General features: G+C 31.9%; 1 protein-coding gene across 3 annotated transcripts in view; it reads right to left on the bottom strand.

Moving 5' to 3' along the window:
• Window positions 1-27,303, bottom strand: part of LOC134725374 (serine-rich adhesin for platelets-like) — a 151,774-nt gene that overhangs the window by 28,277 nt on the left and 96,194 nt on the right. For all 3 annotated transcript variants that reach the window (XM_063589143.1, XM_063589151.1, XM_063589169.1), the window contains one exon: window positions 19,173-19,415. In XM_063589143.1, coding sequence (XP_063445213.1) covers window positions 19,173-19,415 — 243 coding nt within the window. The remainder of the gene's footprint in view (window positions 1-19,172; window positions 19,416-27,303) is intronic.

Raw genomic sequence — 27,303 nt, 5'->3', positions numbered from 1 at the left:
CTGTACATGTTATTATAAAATTCGTAAACAATTTTGTTAAATAATTTCGTCATTAAAATATGTTTTATCAAAAAAATTCTGTAAAGATTAAAAATTTCGACTTAGGAAATGTTTAGGACGTCCTAACAGAAGATTCGTCTGAGAGAGCTTCGAGACACAACTTAAGAGTGTCCTAAGTCGATCTTAAGTCCATCCTAAAATCGGTCTTATTTATGACTTAGGACGAATCTTAGGATACCTTCGAGAACACCACCCCAGACTTTCAATTTTTGTATTTCATATATATCTCTCATGTTTTTGTATACTGGTTTTATATTGCCATTAACCATTTGCTAGGTATAATACCTGTGTCAAACATCATGTTAAACACTTTTTCATAAAATGGTAAAAATACAAAAACAGTATATTTTATATATTCATTTATAGCCCTATTTCCACCACATGCTTTATCATCACAGAACATCATCATTAAAACAGAAATTTATGTGTCAACAATATATAGTTTTTTAAGAAAAATCTATGGAGTAGAATTAGAGCTTTGGCGATTTTAAGACAAATTTTAGAAGGTTTTTCGCCGATTTTATGTGCTTTCTATACAAATATTCACCCATATTAAAAAAAATCAATCTGCAATTTTTCAGATAATAAAAGAGATAAATGTATTATTTTTTCGATTTTCAGTTGTAGTTCAACGAGCCAAGGTTGTATGCAAATTTTTAGCAAAATCTGCGACATAGCCCATTTACTCTTCCTTGACCTTAATGAAAAAGGTAGTGCTGATTTTTTTCGTAAGCCCGGCACAACATATTCAGAAGAATCACTCATGGTCAATGGTGCTAAAAGTTACAACGCTCTCAAGATGAAAAAAAAAACAAATAAAGAGCTGCGCCATGAGCAAATGATACATGTACGCCCGTCGCTTTTTCAAAGAATAAAGTTTCATAACTCCTCAATTACGTTCAAAAACATTTTCAAAGGGGAGGTTAAATATTCTAATAGATATAAACTAGTCACCACAGTTTCACGAAAACTGCTTAAAGGTTTTGAGCTAATTGTTATCCTTAAACTGGAGATTCCCCATTCATTTCTCTCTAATCATCTCTCATTACTAGCCCTATAATTTACGACTTCTTTGTTTTTTATAGCCTGTTCCTCAAGTTGTGTGATCTGTAACTAGATGCTACCTTTAAATTGATGCCTGTTATAAAGTATCCCAGTCCTGGGCCGGTAACAAGAAGCTTCTAATGTCTTACGAACGTCTAAAGGGCGTCTTCAGATTTAAGAATGTAACAAGACAAAACCTCAGACCTATCTTAGAATGATTGACAGCCCTTAATGTTATGAAAAAGTGCATGATTTAAGAACGAGTCTTACGTCTACCTTAAAGCGATCTTACTAATTCCGGTAACACAAAATCATTCTTAAATTTTGGTCAGTTATTCTTAAAACAAACTTAGCAACTTAGGGGTGTACCAAGAACAATTCGCAATAGCTTCACTTGATATTTTTCGTAAGAGTGGTCCCGACTACTCTTAGCTGTACATTCACTTGTTAATAATAGAACAAAGTGCTTAAAAAGTTAATACGTGAACCTTAGAACTTTTTTATTCTAATTATTAATTCATCTGAATAGGAAATTGCATATCAGTGTTTTCTTGGCCATGTGTGTGAAGGATGGTAGTTTCTCTTTATTGTAAATCATTACAATTTTGGCTTGTTGAGAGAAGTGATAAATATAAAGCAAGGAGAAATTTGTGACCTTTTTCAATTTTAAACCAAGAGTTCCAAATGTTGAAGTTTAAATCATCACTTCTTAAATTTTACGGAAGCCATCATGAGTTGGTTGACCAATATGGAATATCCGTTATACAGATGATATCAAATATGTTCATTATGTCGTAACTACAGTCCCATTCCTTTTTCACAAATGTGACCTAACGAAATAGACTATTTACCGGCTACGTAATATAATAAGCAACACGATGGGCGACACACGTGGAGTAGGATCTGCTTACCCTTCTCATCTGAAATCATCCCCAGATTTTAGTGGGTTTCGTGTTGCTGTTATATACCTATTTTTGCCTATTGTGTCTGTTTGGTTCACGCATCGTAATCAATATAATGGAATTTGATAAGAATGTCATACAAGTGAGAGGTTCAGCTCTTTAACCCAGGTTCAATCATCATTTTCCTACACTTTGAAAATGCCTGTTACAAGTCATGAATATGACAAGTGTCGTCCATTCGTTTGATGTGTTTTATCATTTGAATTTGCCATTTGGTTAGGGACGTACTTTCCGTTTTGAATTTTCCTCGGAGTTCAGTATTTTTGTGATTTTATTTTTGTAAGAAGGCTTTCAAAATGTGAAACTTGAAAAAATATTGTTTAAAGTGAAAAAATATAGGGAGATGTGGTATGAGTGCCAATGAGACAACTCTCCATCCAAATAACAATTTATAAAAGTAAACCATTCTAGTAGTGATTTGACCGAAATAAAAGTAGGATAGAAAAATAAGCCTACGTCATTTATACAAGATTCAAATCCTACCATTGGCCTGATGAATGATAGGGCACTCAAAAGAAAAAAAACATGGATTGTCCTGAGACAAGCATATTTTTATTAAAATAATAATGGTCTATAAGCAGTTAAATTAATTTCATGTTTGAAGCGGTGCAATTTTTTTCAATTCTATTTGACTTTTATCATAAAAGGGCCGGAAGAATAATGGTGGTCTGAGGCCAGAATTGTGTTCCTTAGGTTAAATGGGTAGTTGATTGTAATGCGCATTTTTATCGTTCATTAAAGAAAAAATGCATCCAATTTAGGAGCAAGAGCTGAATTAGGGAGATTGCCTATAGAATGTTTTATTAAAACACAAACCCTTTTATATTAAGCTAGACTATATAATAATAATATTAATCCATTGATAAAGGAAGCTTTTTCTCTAGCACAGTCTCTAGATTTGACAGGAACTTACTCATGGTATACAAATGCAAAAAAATTGTTAAAGAGACTAATGTTGACCATAATTTCTTTCTACTTGTAAGGACATAAAAGATGTAAATAAAATAAAAAACGATATAAAGTGAAAAATGAAAAATAGATATGAAGATTTAATTCAAAATAAATTTCAAAACATTGATGATAAAAGTAATTTTTTTCTTTATAAAAAAATTGAAAAAGATTACAAACTAGAATCTTATCTAAATACATCTAATTTTCAGATAAGGAGATTAATCACTAAATTTAGAATAAGTGATCACTCCCTTTTGATTGAAAAGGGAAGATATTTTAAAATCCCAAGAGAGGAACGACTTTGCCATAAATGTAAAATACTAGAGGATGAGAAACATTTTTTACTCTATTGTGAGTATAATAAAACTCTAAGAAATGAATTTTTTCATCACATATGTACTGAAAATAATAACTTTAATAATTTAAATGAAGAAGAAAAAATTCAATATTTACTAAATCCATCATCGCCTTTACAAACAAATAAGTTGGGATCCTTCTTGAAAAAGTCATTAGAACTGAGGGCAGGGGACTATTAACAACTTGTTTGTTGTTAAAAAAAAATTTGATGCTGTTGTTATTGTGTATGTTTAATATGTATGTTTATTGTGTTTATTGTGTTAATGTATGTTGGTCACAAACTGTAAAGTTTATATGACAATAAAATATTTCATTTGATTTGATTTGATTAAAACGTTTTTATGATTCATTTATGATAATTATAATTTCTTTGCGAGGAACCAATAACGGAGACGCCGGAAAATTATTAAGAACTCGTAACTTGAAAATTATTACGATGCAACTTAAGGGGGAAATAAGACCGATCTACGAACAACCTGAAGGAGCTTTGATTTACACGCTTTGAATAATCTTAGAATTATCTTATCTTCCCCTTAATTCAATACTTACGACCTCTCTTAATAAAATTTCTTGTTACCGGCCCCTGGTCAATATTAACAATAATTTTTTGAATGTATAAAATGTGTAAAAGTTGAGTATGTATAGTTATGACTTTCCTAAAACAGCGGTTGGGTGGGGTGTGACAGGCTCTCTATATTTTTAACTGTAAGTTGCAGGGGGCAGAACCGAATTTGACCCAAAAATCTAAACAGAATGCAGCATCAAATTGTGAGTACCTAGGAAGAGGTCCTTGACAATTCATGTATACAATACATCAAAACACATCAGAACTATTCATGTTTATTGAATTCAATAAAAAGTGCTGTAACTAATGTAAACATATTATAAAATAGCTACTAATTACAAATGTACATGCTAGAGAGATAATAAAGTCGTCTGCACAGTTTCATGGTTCAAATCGTTCAAGGATGTTAATCTGAAGAATGAGGAGAAAAGCTCTAAGAGAAGATATGACTTTGGAACAATTATTATGCTAGGATGAAAATTTTTGTCCTGCATTGTTTTTTAGTTGTAATCTCTGCCCTACCTTTTTATTTTTCACTCTTTTCAGTCCTGCCTTTTTTTTTCTTAGTTTATCCTGACTTTTTTTTACATAAATTGTCATCCTGCTTTTTTTTTTTTGCCAAGTTGCTCATCCTGTCATTTTTTTTTCACTCAAAACTCCTGTCCTGCCTTTTTTCAAATTTAACCTAGCCCCTCCATAAAAATCAAATGGTAGCTCCCTAATGTTATGTAAAGCTATGTGTAGCTAGTAAACAGGGATAATCATTCTGATCTCACATTTAACTAGGCATCACGCTTATAGTGGAGCGGCGGAGAGGACAATTTTAGAAATTTAAATTACCTAAATACCTCATGGGATTTTAATAGCTCATTGGAAAGCTGAAATCCTGTACTTTTTGAAAATATGTGTCGTCAATATCAAATCTGGTACAATAATATCGAAAATCAAGGTCAAAGGTCATCACTTAAAAAAATCTTACTTTCATCTAGAGACACAATACCATTGATATTTTTCAAAATTAATAATCTATTCAATAACTTATACGAGTAGTAATATGTAGAAAAACGTTAGTTCATACAAAATCTTTTTCATATTTGCACATGACGTCAGAACAACGTTTTATTTAACTTTTTTGAAGGTAGTCCATGGCACATACAAATGTTAATACCTAATGGAAAATAGGAACATATAAACATTGATAATTGACATCGACAAATAGCATTTCTTGAATACTTTAATAGTTAAAAAGTTTTCAAAGAGTATCTGAAATGCATAGTTAATAAATCAAATCAAATATGCAGCCATGAAAAAATTCGTTTCAGTTTTCAAGGATTCGACGTGATACTGACTTTTCTGAAAATAAATTCAAACTATCTCAATACAAGATACCTTTTTATATAGTATAGTTATTGAAGTTTGATATGTTACTCAATTAGTGAAAGCGTGTTGTAGAACAAATTCCTAAAATTGAGACATGACCGTTATGGTATCTATGATGAGTTTATTTTCATACCAAATGAAACGTCGAAAACATGGAGCAAATTAAAATAAAGTTACCAAATATTACAAGAACTATTTTCATGATATTTCATTACAACTACCTACATTTTGACAAAAACATAAATCAGTACAAGGAAGACCCTGCTCCTTGCAAACACGTGCTGCCTAGTATGTTTTCCCCCTTACATGAACTAATTATATCTTGTAGAAAGTCCGATGCCATTTGTCCCTCAAGGAAAACTGACTCTAACTCTTATGTTGCGCAGTTTTCAAACAAAGGCACATGGGGAGCCATTACTTCGGTTGGCTAGATTTGCCGACAACCAAACTTTGCTTTGCCACATTGTACGTAGTACGTGATGCTTAAATACGAATTCACATGCCGAAAGCTTTTCATTTGAATTGTTTTACACTGTCTAATCGGGGCCTTTTATAGCTGACTGCGGTATGGCCATTTGGGCTTTGCTCATTGTTGAAGGCCATAAGGTGACCTAATGCTACAAGATTACCGAAACGCTTTGGTTTTGTCCTAAAGAGGTTAAATACCGACTTTTAACCGATTCCAAAAAAAACTTGAAGTGAAGTCACACCCTCCCAGAGCATGAACGACCGGCATGATAAGACTTTAAATGGAGTAATTATGTTATTACAATTTGACACCAGGCACTCTGCGAGAGTAGCACATTTTCTCCGCATGTCATGCGAAATATTCCTTGATACTGAAGAAAATGTTTCAAAAGACTTTTTCAAGAGACAAGTAACAAAACTTCTCAAACAGGTTGACAACATTTCTTCTGATATTTCCAATGATATGCATTTGTACTTGGTTATTTGTACGATAATAATCCCTAGATATATAAACATTTTCCATTTTTTGTCATAAAATTGAGGCTGCTTCATAAAGTACTTGCATACCGATTTGTTCGTTGGTTTTGGTGGAGCTACATGTACTTAAGTCGGCTTTTATCTCAACCATTTTTAATTATGCTTTGATGTTATTCGCTGTCTTAACAACTTCTCCAATGGAAATATCGCTAGCAAATACAATGCTAGATTTATATTGTCCTTGTTGAGCAAAAAAGGCAATGGCATCCCTGTAGTACCTCTCAAGTTTAGCCTTATGTTTAGAGGAATTACAGTATGTCTTACTTATTTTATCAGGTAAAAATCACTGAAACCCTGTCAAAAGTGATGATAAAACAAGAGACTTTTTGTCAAGAATAAGGTCCCTGTCTATAATTTAAACTATGCTAAATGCCAAATCGTACGCAGATTGATCAGTGGATTTTGGTCTATATATAGATATAGGAAGATGTGGTGTGAGTGCCAATGAGACAACTCTCCACCCAAATAACAATTTAAAAATTAAACCATTATAGGTTAAAGTACGGCCTTCAACACGGAGCCTTGGCTCACACCGAACAACAAGCTATAAAGGGCCCCAAAATTACTAGTGTAAAACCATTCAAACGGGAAAACCAACGGTCTAATCTATATAAACAAAACGAGAAACGAGAAACACGTATATATTACATAAACAAACGACAACTACTGTACATCAGATTCCTGACTTAGGACAGGTGCAAACATTTGCAGCGGGATTAAACGTTTTAATGGGCCCAAACCTTCTCCCTTTTTCTGAAACAATAGCATAACATCACAACATATTAAAACATACGATAAAATATCAATTAGCAGACTTAACTCAATCAAAAAACGTATGATTACACAATGCAAAGAACGAATAAATTTGATCTGCGATATCTGAATACAAATGCACAGTTAATTAAATATTAGAGACAAACAGTCATGACCAAAAGGCTATCAAACAAATTCAAACACACTGAGAAATATTTAACCAATCAATGTTCACTTTAGAAAAAAACCGGTTTTTTATAATCTTGAAGTTTATACAAATGTTGCAAGAATAAGTGAAAAATTGAAGATATTACAAATAATCAAAGCTGGTATACAGCCAAGATCCATATAAATAAAAAATGACAAAAAAGCATTATAAACAGTATCAACAGGTCGAATTAACAAGAAAATACGATTTGAGAGTACTCGCAGTTACTGACAGCTAGTTAAAAGCCAAAACCAATTAATAGTAAAAAATCATGCATCAGAGACTAAAATCGACTAAAACACATCACAGGGATTTAGTATTTTAACGTCATTAATAGTCAAAGAAGACATGACTTGTGCAATGCCAAAAATAAATGTATCGACAGGTAGTAGTATAGTGAAGAGCGACTTCTATAGAAATAAAAGTTAACGTGGCTGTGTCCCCTATACATCTCGCCTCAAAAGATAATGTAATTTAGTTATGTTTTAATTTGCTAATGACAAAATCAATATTAGTGCCAATGTGAACTATATTCAGAGATCTAATTACAATATTGGTACGATAACCCTTACTTATAAGTTTGTTTAAAGGTTCGATGAGTTTACAAGGATCACATAGTGATTTCCTCGCTTTAAGTACGATATTACCATAAAATTTAGGATGAGAAATACCATCTTTAATAAGCTTTCTACAGGTATAGCCAAATTTACTAATCAAATCTTTGTATCTATGAAAGAATTTAGTAACAGTTTTAAGTAATTTATGGTATCGAAATCCCTGACACAACAATTTACCAGTGATGCATTGATTACGTTCGTTAAAATCTATGACATCAGAACACACACGGGCAAACCGAACGAGTTGCGATATATAAACACCGTATGATGGAGCCAAAGGCACATCGCCGTCTAAAAAAGGAAAATTAACAATAGGAAATGAAAAATCGTCTCTTTTGTCGTAAATTTTAGTGTGAAGTTTCCCGTTTGAAATTGAAATGTCTAAATCTAGAAAAGGACAACTGCTGCTGTTTATGTTAGATTTAGTTAAAGTAAGTTCGTTTGGGTAAATTTCTGAAGTATATTTAGAGAACTCTGGATTATATGCCAAGTTTGTGGTCAGACATGCTGCGTGATACACTGCATTATTGAGCAAATTATCTTGCTTTATTCGATTAATCATTTCATCGTCACATGCTCTAAAAGCAGCATCTATAAGATTGACTAACCTTTCAGCAGATGAAATTGTATGTAATATTTCACCCTTTTATGAGATTTTTTTTTTGGCAAATAATACACTTGTATTTTTTTAGGCACCAAACAATTCATTATAGATAAATCGGAACCTATATCTGGTGATTCCTTTTCAGCTGATACTGATTTTAAATTCTGCTTACTTGTGTAGCTTTTATAACATAACCTATGATACCTAAATACGGGTAATTCACTTCCTGTTTCATTGCAGAATTCGTTCAAATAACTGAACAAATCATCACGTCTCTTTGCTGCAGCAGTAATCAGACTTTTTCTTCCAGATTCTGTTGATGTTATTAATATTTCATCAACAACAGAATCGCAGATAATGCATTTGTCAACACAAACTTCCACTTTCCTTTTTTTTTGGCATCTAGCGGGACCAGTTTTAACGAGATTGTTAAATTGTCCATGTGATTGAATAAAAAAACAAATCAAACACACCTGAAAACCAAACGAACCCTAAAATCAAATTTACTTTCCCAGTTCAATTCAACAAAAACGAGTATACAACAATACCAAACAACATAAATTAATCACAAGGCTTTGGAAATTATAAAATGAACAAGAAGTCTGCTTAAAAATGACTACAAATGACCTTCGCTAAATCGATGAATGTGTGACTATAACTAGAAACCCCAACAATGTCGGTAAATCGGTGACAAATATTCGGACTTGAAATCTGGATAAAAAGCTGATATTTAGTCAAATATTTATATCATTAGGAATTTACTTCAAAAAGTAAATCGGGTCGATTAAAGTATAATACGGCGGCTTCACTGTTGTGCCTTTAAAATACACATATACTGCACGTGCAAATAATGCTAGATGAAAAACGATGATTTTTACAGTGTTATTTTCAACCATTTTCAGATGCATTAAGCATTAAATTTAGGACTATTTGGAAATGCCCTTACATTGTATGAAGTTCACGAATAACTATATTTACCAATTTCATTCAAAAATTATTTTTTAGAACGGGTTTGTTGTGAAATTTGACTACCGAAACGGCAGTGGGGTATTCGATGCAAGTTGGGTAACGTCAGTAAAGGCTATTTTTAACGTCATTTGTACCACATTTGATATTGACGACAAATATTTTTTTAAAGCTGAATAATCGATAAACATTTTAAGACCTTAAAATTCCATGAGGTATTTAGTTAATTTAAAATCGTTAACTACGCGACTTTTTCAACATTCGCCGCTCCACTATTAGTATTTATGATCAAGTGAACAAGTTTTGAATGTTCTGTACATTATATGATGTTTTTAGTACTATTTAGACTAAGAATACCAAGGAATTTTACACTTTAATTCAGTTGTGATTCATTCATTCATCTATATTTTTTAAAGTCCTTTTCTCCATTTGATATGTTTTGAATGCTTCAGAAGGTCTGGTTCCGGATTTGACATACCCATGGCATTATCCAGCTATGCTCTTTTCAAACTTAAAGTATTCACTTATATCAAATATGGCAGACTGAACAGTATTCAAACCAGTCCCTCCAGATAGCTTCATCGAGGCATTAGATGCTTCAGCTATATTTGTTGAAGGTGCAGAGACAGATTGAAATGCTTCCATAACATGATTACGTCTGTTATCCTACCAATTGAGCCATTTAGTCAAATGCGTTTTTCCTGAGCATAAAATAAATTCTTCCTTCTCTGAAAATGTTCTATTCATGTCTTGTATTTGTTAACAGTTTCTGGATAAACGAAATTGAATATTCTCATTTTATAACGTTGAATCATGTCATGTTTATCTTGTTGATCCATGTATGCACCACTTGCATGACGTATTGCACACTGTTTTAGGTTAAATTGGCATGTGACAACTCTGTGTTGTAATATTTGTCATCATACTTTTTTTTTCAAGATGACTGCATTTCACCACCTTCATCTAACATTAAACCTGCTTTAGGTTTAAAAATGGTCTGCCCTAATGTACAACTTGCAACATGAAAAGTAGCAGTACCCAAAATGTACCGGCCTTCTTGTCCGATCAAAATGAAGCAACACTTTGCGTGTATCATTTTCTTCCGCTTCGCTCGTAGCCACATCAAAGTATAACTCCATTGTTTGACGCCATTTTTTTCTATCTTTCTGTAACTGGAAAAGTTCATTATAGGAGCCTGCTTCAAATACGCTTCAATCTATGTTGTGTTGATGTCTTTGCCAAACAATAGTCTTAACCATTCACGATTTGTCCACATCTGACACTATGTCATATAATGACTGATAATCAACTGAATCCTTTCTAATACTTTAACAATACACAAAGACATAATTATAAAAACTGCTAGAAATTCCCAAGTTACAATTATTGAATCAGTTAAAATGTGTTCGATCTGGGAGGCGGTACTAAGATTGGATGCACATGTAAAGAAAATCTAGTCTAAGTAAATACAAATGATTGATATCATTACAAACCACAACTTGGGTTCTGTTGGTGAGAAATGCCTTTATTCTTTTGTTTGTTTTAGTTTGGATGTCATGATGGTGTAGTTATGGAGGAGTAAGTTGAAGGACACCTTATCACAAGCTTTTGAGTAGTCGAGTATTAGCAGATCTAATGGTTTTCCGTTTTACAGTTTTTTTTGTGATGTCATCGATACATTAAAGAAGTTGTGTTTTATTAGCATGATCTTTTACTAAATAATTAATTCGCTCTACAGATTTTAGAATGTTTTACTTTTTCTAACATAGAGAAACAACGAACAGCCACACACAACTACAACCCCACCCTCGCTTCAGTTTTTTAATTACCGTATTTGTTCTATAAGAAATAATTCATAAAAGTGGTTTTCCGAAGAGGGACATGTTCGCACGGTTAATAAAGATTAGATCAGCAAGTCATTAATTTTAGAAGAACAGCACTTGCATGTTACAGAGGTCTAAATTTCCTGCGCGTGAATTTCTCTTTTAATATAAAGTAAAAGGTAAATTAATAATTACGAAAAAGACCATGTATATATATATGTTACAGGCATTTTCTGAATTTAGACATTTTGTAAAATGACTGAATTTTTAGGCATTTTCTAAAATGCCTAAAGTCGACAGGCATTTTACAAAATGCCTAAAAAAAACTAGTTATTTTGTAAAATGCCTGAAATTTTTAATGAAAATTTTACAAATTGCCTGGTCTGTTTCAGTCAAATTGTTTAAAATATGTAAATATAAAATACATGAAATAGATGATAAAAATATATTGTAAAGCTACAAAAAGGTTGTGTATAGACATTTTACAACAGTTATATTATGATATGATATTTCTAAGATGATATATACAAGGAATCACAATATAAATGTTGTGTATAGACATTTTACAACAGCTAGATTGTGATATAATATTTGTAAGATGATATATACAAGGAATCACAATCTAAATGTTGTATATAGACATTTTACAACAGTTTCATTGTGATATAATATTTCTAAGATGATATATACAAGGAATCACAATATAAATGTTGTGTGTAGACATTTTACAACAGCTAGATTGTGATATAATATTTGTAAGATGATATATACAAGGAATCACAACCTAAATGTTGTATATAGACACTTTACAATAGTTAGATTGTGATATAATATTTGTTAGACGATATATACAAGGAATCACAATATAAATTTTGTGTATAGACATTTTACAACAGTTAGATTGTGATATAATATTTTTAAGATGATATATACAAGGAATCACAATCTAAATGTTGTATATAGACATTTGACAACAGTTTCAGTGTGATATAATATTTCTAAGATGATATATACAAGGAATCACAATATAAATGTTGTGTATAGACATTTTACAACAGCTAGATTGTGATATAATATTTGTAAGATGATATATACAAGGAATCACAATCTAAATGTTTTATATAGACATTTAACAACAGTTTCATTGTGATATAATATTTCTAAGCTGATATATACAAGGAATCACAATATAAATGTTGTGTATAGACATTTTACAACAGCTAGATTGTGATATACTATTTGTAAGATGATATATACAAGGAATCACAATCTAAATGTTGTATATATCATTTTACAATAGTTGGATTGTGATATAATATTTGTTAGACGATATATACAAGGAATCACAATATAAATGTTGTGTATAGACATTTTACAACAGTTAGATTGTGATATAATATTTTTAAGATGATATATACAAGGAATCACAATATAAATGTTGTGTATAGACATTTTACAACAGTTAGATTGTGATATAATATTTTTAAGATGATATATACAAGGAATCACAATCTAAATGTTGTATATAGACATTTTACAATAGTTAGATTGTGATACAATATTTTTAAGATGATATATACAAGGAATCACAATCTAAATGTTGTATATAGACATTTTACAACAGTTTCATTGTGATTTAATATTTCTAAGATGATATATACAAGGAATCACAATATAAATGTTGTGTATAGACATTTTACAACAGCTAGATTGTGATATAATATTTGTAAGATGATATATCAGACTGGTGATATGGTATAATTGTACATGCATGAATTTGCGATATATGCTATATATCTGAAGATGACATCATTATTTATATTAATTCTCCTGAAGATAAAGTTTGTATATATATCAACAAATATCATGGTTTCCTTCTGCTTCTGAGTTTCTCTGATATATACAATTGATTATCATTTTAATATCACTTTATGGAGATGTTCATATTTTCAAAACTTTTAGTTTCCATAACTTTTCCAAAATATTTCTTTATTGGAAGTAGCATACATTATCAGTTAAAAAAAATATTATGTAAGTATCAAATGAGTTATCTTTTTCTCTGACAACTAATTTTCATGTACTTGTATTTTGTATTTTGATCAAGAAAAACATTTTGCAGGAATTACATGAAAGTAAGAAGTGAGAAAATAAAACAGGATGTTGATAGTAATTGGAAGAAAGGAAATTTAAAATCCAGTCAACAAAAAGATGGCCATAGCTGTGGACCATTTATTCTTATGGTAAAAATAACCAGGACATGATATACAAATGTTGACCAATTCTCATATTGGACACATTATTATTGAGTGCCACTGTTTGAGTGTTTTGTGAATAGTATATATTATAATCCTGGTACCTTTGATAACTATATATGGAACAACAAAATTAAGAAAACCACTTACAATTTACAGTGTATGATTGGTATAATATATTGACTTGGATGTTCCTGGTAACTTTTAAGTTCTCTCCCTTCCAAAAGAATCGTTTAAATATGAACTGAAAGCCTCTCCAATACCATACTGCTAGCAAATGCAGACAACAAAATACACAATAACACATGATTAAATCCAATCAAAAAGAAGACTGAGTTTAATGTAAATATAGAGTAAAATAAATTTAAGATTATTCTATAAAAATGTAACAAGCGTTAATAAGAAAATCTGCAGGCTTCTAGGAGCCTGAATTACTCATCTTGCAAAATATTGAAAATAAAAGTATGATACACTCATGGAATATTTTAACTATTGGTCAAGTAAAAAAAAGGACATCATCACATATGAAGATTGAGTTGACGACTTCTATTACCATTAGGTTGCCGCATAGGCCTATTGAATATGCATGAAATATTTGCCACTTGAAAAGCATGCACCATTCAATATCTCATACTATTACTTGTCATATGTGTTCAAATAAAGAGTTTATCAAAAATTAAAGAAGGCATGCATCGGACTCAATGACAAAACAAGCTGCAAGGTTAGAAATCTATCGGAAAGAGTTTTGACAGAGGTAGATATTGGAGCGAATGTATTAGTTGCAATTACCCATGTGGATCGAGAGAAAGGAGACCGGTGTAACCTTATGACTGTTGTTACTGGAAAGGAAGAGCATGGTTATCAACTGGAAATTAAAGATGGAATACTACGTGGACTTTACACCAGGAATCAGTTTGAATGGTCTGACAGTAAATTTTTTGTAAATTATGATAATGAAATATCCTTTAGTAAAGCTGTCAGTAAAGTTGCTTTGTGTGATGGTCAGGGTTACACAAAATGTGGCTGTAGTGCTAGTGGTAAGACTAGATGCAACACTTAATGTTGTCGTTGCAAAAAGTCTGAAAAAAATGTGTAACAGTTGCTGTCATCCAATCATTACATGTAGCAAAAATAATTGTCATCTTCAGTGTTAATGTAAATGATTTAATTACAATAATAAAACTGTAACTGTTTAAATTGCATGCTATATTTAAGAAATAATTCATGGGGGCTTGAATATATCGTGATTTTACCACGGGTTGGCCCTTTATGACAAATATTTTACCCTGAGCGATAGCGATATCGGTACAAAATGCCTGAAAAAAATAGTCAATTTGTAAAATGCCTAAATCATGCAGGCATTTTAGAAAATGCCTTAAAATTTCAGTCATTTTACAAAATGCCTAAATTTAGAAATTGCCTGTAACATATATATGGATAATTGCTCCAAGATTTTCTTGAGAGATGTTTTCAAAAATACAAATCAAATCTATTCCAATGTATTTCTGATTTTCAGAATCAAATTTTAATCTATTTATTTTCTTTAAACATTTTATGTTTATATATATATACCATCGACCTGGGTTTTATCATTTGTTATATCATAGCAAGATACCTTAATTACCCGATATCTTTATCATTTCAATTTTGGAAAGAACATGGTTAAAAATAGTATATATACATCTAACTATTCATTTGTTTCGGTTATTAGGCTTTCAAAATAATGCTCTTAACGTACCTGACGAAGGTAAATTCAGAAAAGCCCTGTAGGACGCATGCAATCGTTAATTTCATTTTTGTCAGACAATTAATTACAAATCAATTCGTCAATCTAACTTACCAAAGTTTAACTAGTTTAACCCTACCACACATTCGTGAGCATCTTCTTAGTCTTAAATAGCTTGAGCATCATTAATGGATGTCTGCTCCTAATGACTTTGTCTTTTAAGGTTTTAAAAAATTATGAAATACTATGCTCTTTGATTGGAAAATTTATTCGCACAAGATAAGTCGAGTACATTTTAAGTCCTTGACAAATTGTATAATCAATTTTCTATTGTTGAAAGTCGAAGTTTGACCACTGGATGATTTCTGCTTTTAGTTGATCTGAACAGATGTTGACTTATAAACAATAACTCCATACTTCCTTTTATTCATTCTCAATTTATTATATCTGTGTAACAACTGCTTTTTTGTTAAAAAAACCCACAAAATTCCATTATTACAAAATTATGTGAGCACATGAACATATAATTTCATCCGGACCTTTCTAATGTGTACTCAAATATTTCCAACGTTACATTGTATCATACAATAGTGTAGTCCAAATGATTAGGAAATTTTGAAAGGCTTTTATATGTTTTTTTTCTTTGACGCCTTACAGTCGCTGTGATACTGCAGTCCCACTAGGCCATGATCGCACCACGATCTGTGAAAAAATGTTGACGATCGCATTAAGGTCGAAGTACGGTCGTTGCTATGTCTTCATGATCATAATGAGCGTGGCCAACTTTTAAGAAGTTCAAAACAGTCGTGGTGCGGTCGTGGCGAATCAGATCGTAGTAGAGCGCAGTAAGATCGTGGTCAGATCGCAAAGGTCGCTGTACAATTGTAGTGACAGCGTCGCGAAAGCGGTTAGTTGAACGCTAGTCGACTACGATCTCACAGCGACTATACTATAACCTCATTATGACTATCACATTCTTACCGCGTCTAAAACGAGCTTCCACTAAGACTATACCACGTTTATACCACGCTTATACCAGGCTGTGCAAGACTATAACTTATGATTTTTGCACGCCCATGCCGTCCTCATCACGCTGTTCTTACGACCTGACAACGTTCATACTACAATCATCATGCTCAATGTCATTGTTATATAAAATTTATAAAAGCTCTCCAGCTTTTCTTTGTCTGCATGTCATTTTGACCTCTTGTCCTTCATCTCCATCAGCTCAATCATTTTTGACACATCTATGTCGTTCCTACTATCGTTCACTAAAACATCGTCATTTGATCTTCATGGAACAGCAATAAGTTGGGATACAGGTTGGATTGATCGGTCCGACATTTCTACTGGATCATGATTTGTTATTATCAGATCTCCCTCTACCTCTACCTTTATCCTTACGTACATGTATATATTGGTAGCATGACTGCGTTGTGTCCGAGAAACTCTAAGTATCAATGAGAAGTAGAAAGAATGATAACTGTAGTATTTAAAAAAATGGAAAACGATGTTGACTTCATTGCTGGGAGGTAACACGGTAACGTTGTGCACCATGTTCCTACAACACGACGTTGTAACAATTTTGTGCACGATGTTCCTAGACGTTACACTAAAAAATGCGGCGACAAAGAGGGTTTTTGACTTCGATTAAGTTTTTTTCGTTTTTTTATATGTTGTTGGTTGATTCTGGTTCTGTTCTTTTTGTGATATCATTTTATCATAAATTACCTCAAGTTGTGGAAATCAATTTAATAATGTTTACCCTTTAAGTTATTTCACCTATAAATGCAGTACTGTCGCAAGTAATGTAGGAAAGAAAAATGAGACGGAAGTACATGTATACGGTTTTCCATAAATATTTTTTTTTTAGATGTGCAAAACTTTATACATAGGATGTTTAAATTTCATGGTGTATATCATCTGTCATTGTAAAATTTCTATATCTTAATTCAACCCCAATACAATTATATCTGACACTCTGCAAGTAAATCGAAACATCTTTACCCTTGGTTATGTATTTTCCCTGGCACGTATTTGTCGAAATACACCCTTTCAATAACTTGAACCTTGGCTCGAGAATTATTTCCCAAGTCATCTAAAGTTGCTTGCTTAAATTGTTTAACTTCTGATATACATTTTAAAATATAGAAGTCAACTCCTGAATTGTCCGTAAAAACGGCTAATATAATCCTGGGTTTTATTAATTGAATGAAACGATTTTCGTCGCTGTTTGGAATTAGTCTTTCAATTACCTCAGGACAAATTGCGAAGTAAAACATTCCGTGGACTTGTATTAAGTCTTTAAATATTGGTGAATGAACCTTACTGAAGTGACGACTTTAAATGATCTATTTCGTAGTACTTCCACAACATGAATTAAAATTCGCTATTTTAAATTTAGAGGACTTTCTGGGTGTCTCCAATTTGTCTTTGTAAAAGTTGAACGAAGTTCATGTAATGAGAATTTTTTTTCCATTTCACCATTCTTTTAAATTAATCGTTAAAAGCTATAAACGATTAATTAAAATTTCAAAATTTAACCTGTGTCGATTCTGTCTCGGCCGGAGTCTATAGCAACATGCACTATTTATTTTTTTTCGGCAGCCATAAACATCTTTTGTTCCAAATTTCACCACACGATTTGTTTTTATTATCATGAACATTTAATTGAAACTTTTGCACATGTAACGTTGGAAATTAGCGTTTTTCGATTTTTTTTACGTTTGGACAAAATGGCTACCGTTTTGTAATGTGTTGAAGCATTTTATTTCTTTAAGACCCAAATATGTAGTTTATAAGAAAAGAATCTTGGCATTTTGTACTATTCGTGTATTTAACTTTTGTTTTGATCAATTATAAATAACTTATTGGAATATCAGTTAAAAAATACGCGTAAACTGCTTTGAAAAATGAAATATCAACTTGGACAAAATGGCTACCGCTTGAAAAACGACTGTGTAGAGAAGATTTTATAAAATCTGCAATATTTGAACTCACATATTTGTACTTTTGGTAGATGTTATAATTGTCTTACTCTTTTTATTCATTTACCGCTATATATACTTATAAAATTCACTTTCAGTCGTTAAGTTACCGAAAAACGTCGTTGGACATTTTTCTTATTCCAGCTTAATTAATATACAGCCACCGAGTCAAATGAATTTTGGCAAAATAACGGCTTTAACGACACAAAGAACCGACATCTGTTTTTTTAACATACTAGTAGCTTTGTTATTTTACTCCTCAAATATACTAGATATTACTAGGTATATGATCAAGAGCTATAAAAACATAATTTAAAACATATATTTATTTTGTTTTAATAGTGGTTCGTGTTTGCTAACATTTTTATTTTGTTTTGCGGTGGAAATTTCGAAGATTCTATTTTAAATCCTAGGGTTGTAGGAACAGCGTGCGTAACGTTGGTATGTACGTGGTATGATTGTAGTTTGGTCTTAGAAAGAGCGTGCTTTAATCGCAGTAGAATCGTGGTAAGATCGTCTAGCAATCCGATAAATCGTGGTCTGGTCGTAGTGAGGACGTGATGAACGTAGAATGATCGAGATAATCGTAGTGAAGTCTCAGAATAAGCGTGGTGAGAACGTGGAATAATCGTAGCAGGATCGTTGTAGAAGCGCAATGAGGACGTAGTAGCAATGTGAATGAATACAAAATTTACATTTCAATGCCGCTCATACTGCAAGCGCACCACGATCTGAATTTATTTCAGATCGCGGTGAGCGTGTTGCGATCGTGGTCTAGTATGACTGGGGCTTAGCAAAACAAATATAATACATTTATTAACCTTGAAATACATCTTTCTTATTTGGACTAGTAATAGTGCATCAACAGCAATTTTATTTCCTACAATGTAAAGGCATCGATGATATACTTACAAATCTGGGTTTGCTATGATTTGTTCAAATATATCTTGAGGTAGTGCTAGCTCTAGCTCGCCAAGTATTACAGATCTTCTTCTTCGTCCAACAGAAGCAAGCGCTGCTCTACACAAGGCATTGTTAGATTCGTATTTAATAACTATCATCACTGCCAGAAGATTATTGATCTCCAGTGGAGTTCCACTACCGAATGCTATGTTATTGCTGGTAGTAAAGGTTACAGGATTACTTGGATTAGACCTAAATGAAAGGAAAATTAAATCTAAAATAAATTACAAACGAACAAAATATCAATTTAGCTTGTTTATAGATTTTCAATTAGTTTATTTTCAATATCATGGTGGTGTGAATTATACATTATGTGACACTGCAGTCCCACTGGCATTAAAGTGATCCCGTAAAAAGATCGTTAGTTAAGGACAACAACTCTTAAAAGAAGTCAACTTATACATTTGGAAGTGTTGACACATTTATAGATCTTGTCCCATTGGTCTAAAAATATAAGGCGAAACTTATACAACTTGTATACAAAATTCAAACTTAGCAATTTAAGGATGTACATCTCTGATGAGCAAAACATTTCTTGAATGAAACTGTTTCTAACCCTGATTTTAGGGTTTATATGACTGTAAAAGAATCATGCGGTGGTGCACTTCTTTTAGAATCGAAATAATTCATGGAAGCTCAGAAGGGATGATTTCAACTTCACCATTTGGATTTAAAAGTACCCAATTTTTGATGATCAATCTTTAAGCTAAATTTACTTTCATCAATTTTTATCAATTTTTTTGGACTATCATCATGAAAAGGGTTAACGTTTTCATACTACCCATAAAGAAGGAATGGAATAGTCTGAATAAATTTAGCTTAAAGAAAACTAAAAGTATAGGTGTTAAAATAATAAAGTTTTACAAAATTTTGTTGCTTTTTCGTGTCAAATTGACCATGCTGTCAATTTTGTAAATTTGGGACTTTTCTCTTTTTTCTTTATCTTTAGAACAAAAGACATATTGTTTAAACTTCTTTGATATGAATGATTGAAAAGAATTTTGAAAAACATAAATTATATGGGATGCATCTGTTTCTGGTAAAACCATTTTTTTGTACTCCTCAACAATTCTCTCAACATTTTGGCTAATAACATTTGTCTAATAAAATTTTGATTGGTAATCAAATTTGAAAATTCTATTACTTAAAAACTCCTTATTGTAAAATAAACAAATTTCTTCACAGACTTAAGTTTGATTGAATTCAATTAATTTTTTAACTTTCATCACATTTTTTGGAAACAATTCCAGAGATTTCAACGAGACTGAAGCGTCAGAAGAAATAACAGTGTAAAAGAACAAAACAGTGTAAACAAGAATGTGTCCAAAGTACTCGCACTATCATTTTCCATGTTCAATGGACCGTGAAAATGGGTAAAAATATAATTAGACATTAAAATTAGAAAGATCATATCATAGGGAACATTTGTACTAAGTTTCAAGTTGATTGGACTTCAACTTCATCAAAAACTACCTTGACCAAAAATTTTAACCTGAAACTCGCACTTTCATTTTCTATGTTCAGTGGACCGTGAAATTGGGGTCAAAAGTTTAATTTGTCTTTAAAATTAGAAAGATCATAATTTTCATAAGGAACATATGTACTAAGTTTCAAGTTGATTGGACTTCAGCTTCATCAAAAACTACCTTGACCAAAAAATTTAACCTGAAACGGGACATACAAATAGACGGACGGACGGACGAACAGACGCATAGAACAGAAAAACATAATGCCCATAAATGGAGCATAAAAATAGTTTGAGGAACACATTTTTGGGGGATTTTCCCAAAAAAAAATATTCCATTGTTACACGGAGTATTTCTGATTTATGTATAAAAAAGCAACAAATACTGATGTGGCAGGAAATACACATCAAACAGGGTGTGTAAATTAAATCTGAATTTGCATTTTTGCTTCGCATCACGGTGCGGAGCTATTAGTTTCAATAGACATACACGCCATCTTGAAAAAAATACTGATCACTGATTGGTTACTTTATGATGCGGCTGAGAATTACACTAAAGCGCCTATAAACATTCCCATTATTATAATTAAACTCATATTCTGACTGACTTCAAAAACGCAACACTCATTTTGTAGCTTTTTTTTTACCAAATCATGTTTAATCCTCATAAAACTACTATGCATGCTTATCAACATGTAGTGATAATGCAACGTCAATAGAATTCGATTACGCAACTTCATTTGCGAGACAGACCTACGACCGCAACGTCAACTGCTAATCATATTGATGAATGACATTTTGCACAGATTTATGCCATGAATGTTTCTCATTAACTGAAGTGCCAAAGAACCGACTGCAGAAAAACATTTAAAGCCTTAAAGTTTGAACCGCATAAATGCCAAAACCTGTTGTTATGAATGGAACAACGGTAAAATGAGAAGTTGAAAAACAGAACAAAAAACGTGCCGAACAGAATTGGTTGACCTTTCTGATAATCATTTTGGCGTTTGATACAGGCAGTCATTGCTTTTGACGGTTACAAGTTCATTTGTAAGGGGAAACCAGGGTTTCAGTGTATACCACAATATTTGAACGTTGAAAATGACGTAATCAATTCAAGTTTCGACATTTTTTTTTAAACATTGAAGTAAAGAAATGAACATTTGAAAATAGGAATTTCAAAGAATAATCTAGTGTTGCGTTTCTAAATTCGGTCAGTATACCTTTTTGTGATTAAGCAAAAGGTTTTTAGATTTATACGATTTATTGACTGCAACCTAGCCTTATTGTTTACTTTCTAATTAGGTCTTTCAACTTTTCGTGGAAAGACTTTTTGTTTTTCTTCTGATTAGTATGTCTTTCAACTTTTCGTGGAAATACATTTGCTTTTTTTCTGATTATTTTTTCTTTTCTTCTACCGTCTTAGATGCTTTTTTGTTTTACAACAACATATCGAAAGGATTTTTTGGCAAATGATGTCGTACAGTAATGGGGATTTCAAAACTCACCCTGTGTTACCGAACACTTATTCTTATAGGAGTTATCTCCCTGCGTCCCCTTTTTCTTGTTATCTGTATATCTCTGAAACCGTAAAAGATTTTAACATACTGTTTTCACCATATTGTTTGTCTACTCGTAAGAATGATTTTGTTAAATTTAACTGATGTGATCGGATGACATCTTATAGGAGTTATTTCCCTTTGAAAATTTAACATAGGTCAAATGTTGAATAAATTTATACATTATAACTCATAGAGGCCTAAAGTCTTTTAATATGACGTCCTTGGTCCATTTGAAGGAAATTGAGGTCAAAGTCAAAGTTCAAGGTCATGTTCTAAATTTTGAATTTTGCTTGTTATCTTTATTCAAACGAAACCGTAACAGTTATTGATATGATGTGTTTGTAAAATAACTGTTTACAACAGGGCGCAAATTCAACCCATTTTTGTCGAAGTGTTTTGGTCACCCCTTATAGGAATTTTCTCCCCTTATGTATTTGAAATCAGTAATATGAGGCAGGAATTACCTGTAAATGGGGACGAAGTCTATGATTTCTTTTTTTAAATCAACAATGTTAAAAAGAGAAACAGAAATACCGTAACGTTCCCGATTTTGGTTCTGTTGTAAGGGATTTTAGTTGTGACGTTATTTAAGTTATGACGTCATATTCAATGTAAACAAAGAAACGCTGTCATCAGGTAACGTTTTTTTTAATAACAAACATTTCTTTTTAAATGAATTAGTATTAGTTCCTTTCTTAAACTGATAAATATACATTTTATTCAAAGTCTCATGTAAACAAGACTGGAAACGGAAGAAGATTTCTGCGCCGATCCGGAAATTCAAAAACGCGAAAAAAATAAATTTGAACGATTTTGAGTTCATTAGAGGACGACAATTTGATAATCTGGGGGGGGGGGGGGGGGGGGGGGGGGAGGAGGATTTTGAAAATAAATAACTCAGCCTTGATAATCATAAAAATAAATGGTTTGTTCTGTGGTAGTTTGAAAATAAATTACCTGACTTGCAATGTATAGAAAAATAAATAACTCAGCAGGTCTAATCGAAAGTATGAGATGGCACAAGATTCTTCATAAATTCAATTTTTTTACCCAAAAAAATCGGGAAAGACTTCCCAAATTTTTTAATAACAAAAGTATAAATATTATTTAAATATACTTGAAATGTCTGAAAGTTGGTTTCATTTAACTTGAGGTATATTGTCTAAGGAAACCTTACCTCACTTTTATTTTAACAGGGCCGTAACTACTTGTAGGAAACTTCAAAACCAAACGCTTGTCTCCATATCAAATTGTGTTCACGGCCTTGCAAGAAGAAAGTTCAGTTTTCCCTCAGACTTATAGCCCTGATTTTTCGGGATCAATGTTTCTTATTTATGTGTCTTTTGTTCATTGATTGTCCTTCTGTATTCTGTTAGTGTTGCATTCCTTTTGTAATCTAGAAATTTTGTTCTGAACTTGATCATGAGTTTAAAAAAAACACAGCAGCCACAGACTTTACTATGTGAATTCCATTTTTGCTTTATCATGCACATTGGTCTTTTGATGTTGTCCCTAGAAACTTCAGTCTAACACTGAATTTACACATTTTGCTTTGAGACCAAAATATTGTCAAAATATTAATAAAACAAAACTTCATTTTCAGATTATGAAATAATCTTCGGAACACCCAGAAAGCATGATTTTGCATCATTTGTTCTATAGCTTCTTGGGCCTTCAGTGGCTTCATAACCCTTCAAAAAAAATTTTCGGCGTAGTATGTTTGCCAATACATTTAAAAGTGCCTAGTTATAACTAAAATTTAATACTATGTATGTATACAATACATGTATATGCAGTTGGGAATTTAAAAGATTCATTTCTGCAGAGGCGGGGGGGGGGGGGGGGGTTAATCTAATTAAATGGTACATAATGACTTGACTATATGTATTATTTATAATAACCAAAACATTTAAAAATTGTATGTTTTCGAATATCAAAAACAAATCCTCCTGCCCCCCCCCCCCCCCAGAATATCAAATGGTCGTCTCCATAGTACAATGAAAAATTCGGGAAATTTTCTACTGTAATAGGGGACTTCGTCTCCATAATATGAGGCAGGCGTGCACTAAATATTGACTTTTGCTTGTTATCCTTATTCAAAAGAAACCGTAACAATTAATGATATGATGTATTTGCCAAATAACTGTTTACGATAGGGCGCAACTTCAATCTATTTAAGTCGAAGTGTATCGGTCAACCCTCATATGAGTTTTCTCCCCATGTCTTTTAAATCGGTATTACTCCACAATCATTCAAGGGATTGACCTGGGTTCCTCCGGTTTGAGATCATTGATCTATGACCTTGAAATTGAGGTCAAGGTCAAAGGTCAACTTGACGTTCTAAATTTTGAACTTTGCCAAAAATTCTTACTGGTTCGTTATATAACAATTAAGTCTTCTGCATTTGGTTGTAGACATTTCATCATTTATCAGGTCAACCGGAAGTATCCTATTTCAGACTAAACCTATGAAAAGGTACCTATATTTCTTTTCTTTTTTATATCAGTTTGTAGTTACAAATTACATTAACCAGGAGTGACATTTTCCAACACCGTTTTTTAAATTTCATTCTTATTATCGAGGTGGAAAGACCTCTGAAGAATTGGTTTTAAATTTACTTTGATTTCGTAATGTCACGTTGTAGCCTGGTTTACTAGACAGTTGTTAATTCATCTAATATTTCACTGTTTCACGCCGTGAAATAATTGCACAGGTACCATGCATAACAATGGAAAGAAACCCTGTTCAACTACTTTTACAAGGTGAAAAAGAAAGTCGAATCGTGAAGTCCGTTAACAATATTTTTTTAATCTGGGCATGCAAATTGAAGATTATGTTAAATATTTTACTTTAAACATATTCGCAGAACAAAAACATTTATTTTGAGAGTCCCACACACTATATTAGTTCACAGTTTTCCCACTAATTCCACGCACGTGTTTTCGAGTAGTAGTAAACTCGTTGTAGTTCACAATGCATTGTTGATCATTTAATCGATTGGTCAGTTTTTCAAGGCCGTATTCGCCTTGTGTTTGGGAAAGGACTATGCAAATATATTCTGACGTCAGGAAATCTAGAGTTCTCGACCTGATTAACGGAAACACGCTAATAGAGCTTTCTTACAAATTGACGAAAGGTACGAACGAACGTAAAGGGAGTACGTATTCAATTTCCACGATAACAGTTAAAAGAGTCTTTGTTTTATCAGGTAAAAACATTCTTTTCTAAATCAAATTTATTTGGGTGGATCGGACGCTTTTTGTTTTGTTTTAAGAGTATGTTTTTCTTCTGTCTTCCCTATATATGTAGTATATTTTGTAGAGTTATCTCCTTTCAACTGGTTAGTATTTTTATTTTTACCTATCGTACGTCCCGAATTCCTATATCTCACGAAAAATCTAATTTTAATAAGTGTCGTTGAATATAGGGTAATGCCGGTCCTTAGTAGGCTAACATTAAGGGTGAAATGCCATCGAAGTTCCATGACGATTATGTGATAACGTCAAAATAAAGGATCCCTATAACGAGTCTTACGTATGATTCGTTAAGCATATGTAGCTTTCGTCAATTTTTAAGAAAGCTCTATTAGCTCATATACAACTACTTACAAAATTGGTAAATGGAAATGTGGGAAAAAAACTTGGATTTTAGAGATAATTTTGATGGTGAAATGATTGAAAATTTTTTTTTGAAGAAACAATCCCTACATAATGCAAAAAAAAAAACCAAAAAAAACAACGCACGAAAACCAGAAGTAGATGAGGTTGTTTTTGATCTTTGTATAATTTTGATAAAATCGGCAGAAAATACTTTGGTCTTAAATTAAAGGTAGTTAAGCGCATTCAAAAACAATGGCTTGATTTAAAACGTTTGAAAGCAAAAAAAGATTTCTAAAAAACAAAAAGACTGTGTAAAAATATGGATCAAATATATTTAAAGAAAGATTAAGGGTGAATGAACTTTCTTACAAGTGATTATTTAAATATAAAAAAAAGTTTTACCTTATATAAATCTAAAATTAACACACTTTCACATATATTTGATCATACTGTGAAACCTGTGTTAACTTGTTATATGGAAGTGAAATATGGTGAGCTTCAGTAATAAATCAACTTAATAAAAATAAACATAATCTATTTAAACTATGCAAGGACATGAAACAAGAAAGTATTCATGTCAAGTTCTGTAAATTTTCTTTGGGTTTAGGTAAAAAAAATCTACAAATATAGCTGTATTAGGTGAAATGGGAAGATATCCCTTATTTCTTGAAGTAATTTTAAGTATGTTTAGATATTATAAATATATATTAAAGTCTGATGATATCCTTCTCTCTGAAGCTCTGGATGTTTAAATCACTAAATGGTTTAAACAAAAATAGTTGGTATAGATATATTGCTATTCTTATGAAATAAACGTGTTAAACATTCAAAGATGGATTTAAAATCACTAATTTACCGGCAATTAAAACAGAAATATTCTAGATCTTGTATTTGGAAATCTGAACTTTACAATGAGAGACAAAATAAACAGCATGGAAATAAACTAAGAACTTATCGATTATTTAAAGAAAATATTTGTATGGAAAAATACTTATTAATGTTGAACGAGGATGAAAGGCGACTGCTCACTAAGTTCAGAGTCAGTGCACATAAATTAGAAAGTGAAAGAAGCAGATATGTGGGGCTTCGAGTGGAGGATAGATTATGTAAATTATGCAACACTGAAGTTGAAGATGAAATTCATTTTCTTCTTCAGTGTCCTGTTTTAGAAAAAAAAAGATATGAATATATAAATTACTTAAATAAGGTTAAAAAAACTTTGAAAGCCTACCAAATAAATCAAAATTGATATGGTTAATGTCATCTGAGGATAATGTTATAATTAAAAAAAGTAAGTTTATTATTGTGTACTTTATTCAAAGAGAGAACATTTTTAATGTAATTCTAGATACAGTTTAGTCACCGGTAGTTTGTCCATCTACATTATATTGTAAAACTATATACCATGTATATTATTCCTGTAGAAATTATTCTGCTGAAAAAGACTTGATTTT

The sequence above is a fragment of the Mytilus trossulus genome, chromosome 1 (assembly GCF_036588685.1).
Source record: "Mytilus trossulus isolate FHL-02 chromosome 1, PNRI_Mtr1.1.1.hap1, whole genome shotgun sequence".
NCBI lineage: Eukaryota > Metazoa > Mollusca > Bivalvia > Mytilida > Mytilidae > Mytilus > Mytilus trossulus.
The sequence above is the reverse complement of the archived record's forward strand: the minus strand, read 5'-3'. Positions and strand labels throughout refer to the sequence as shown.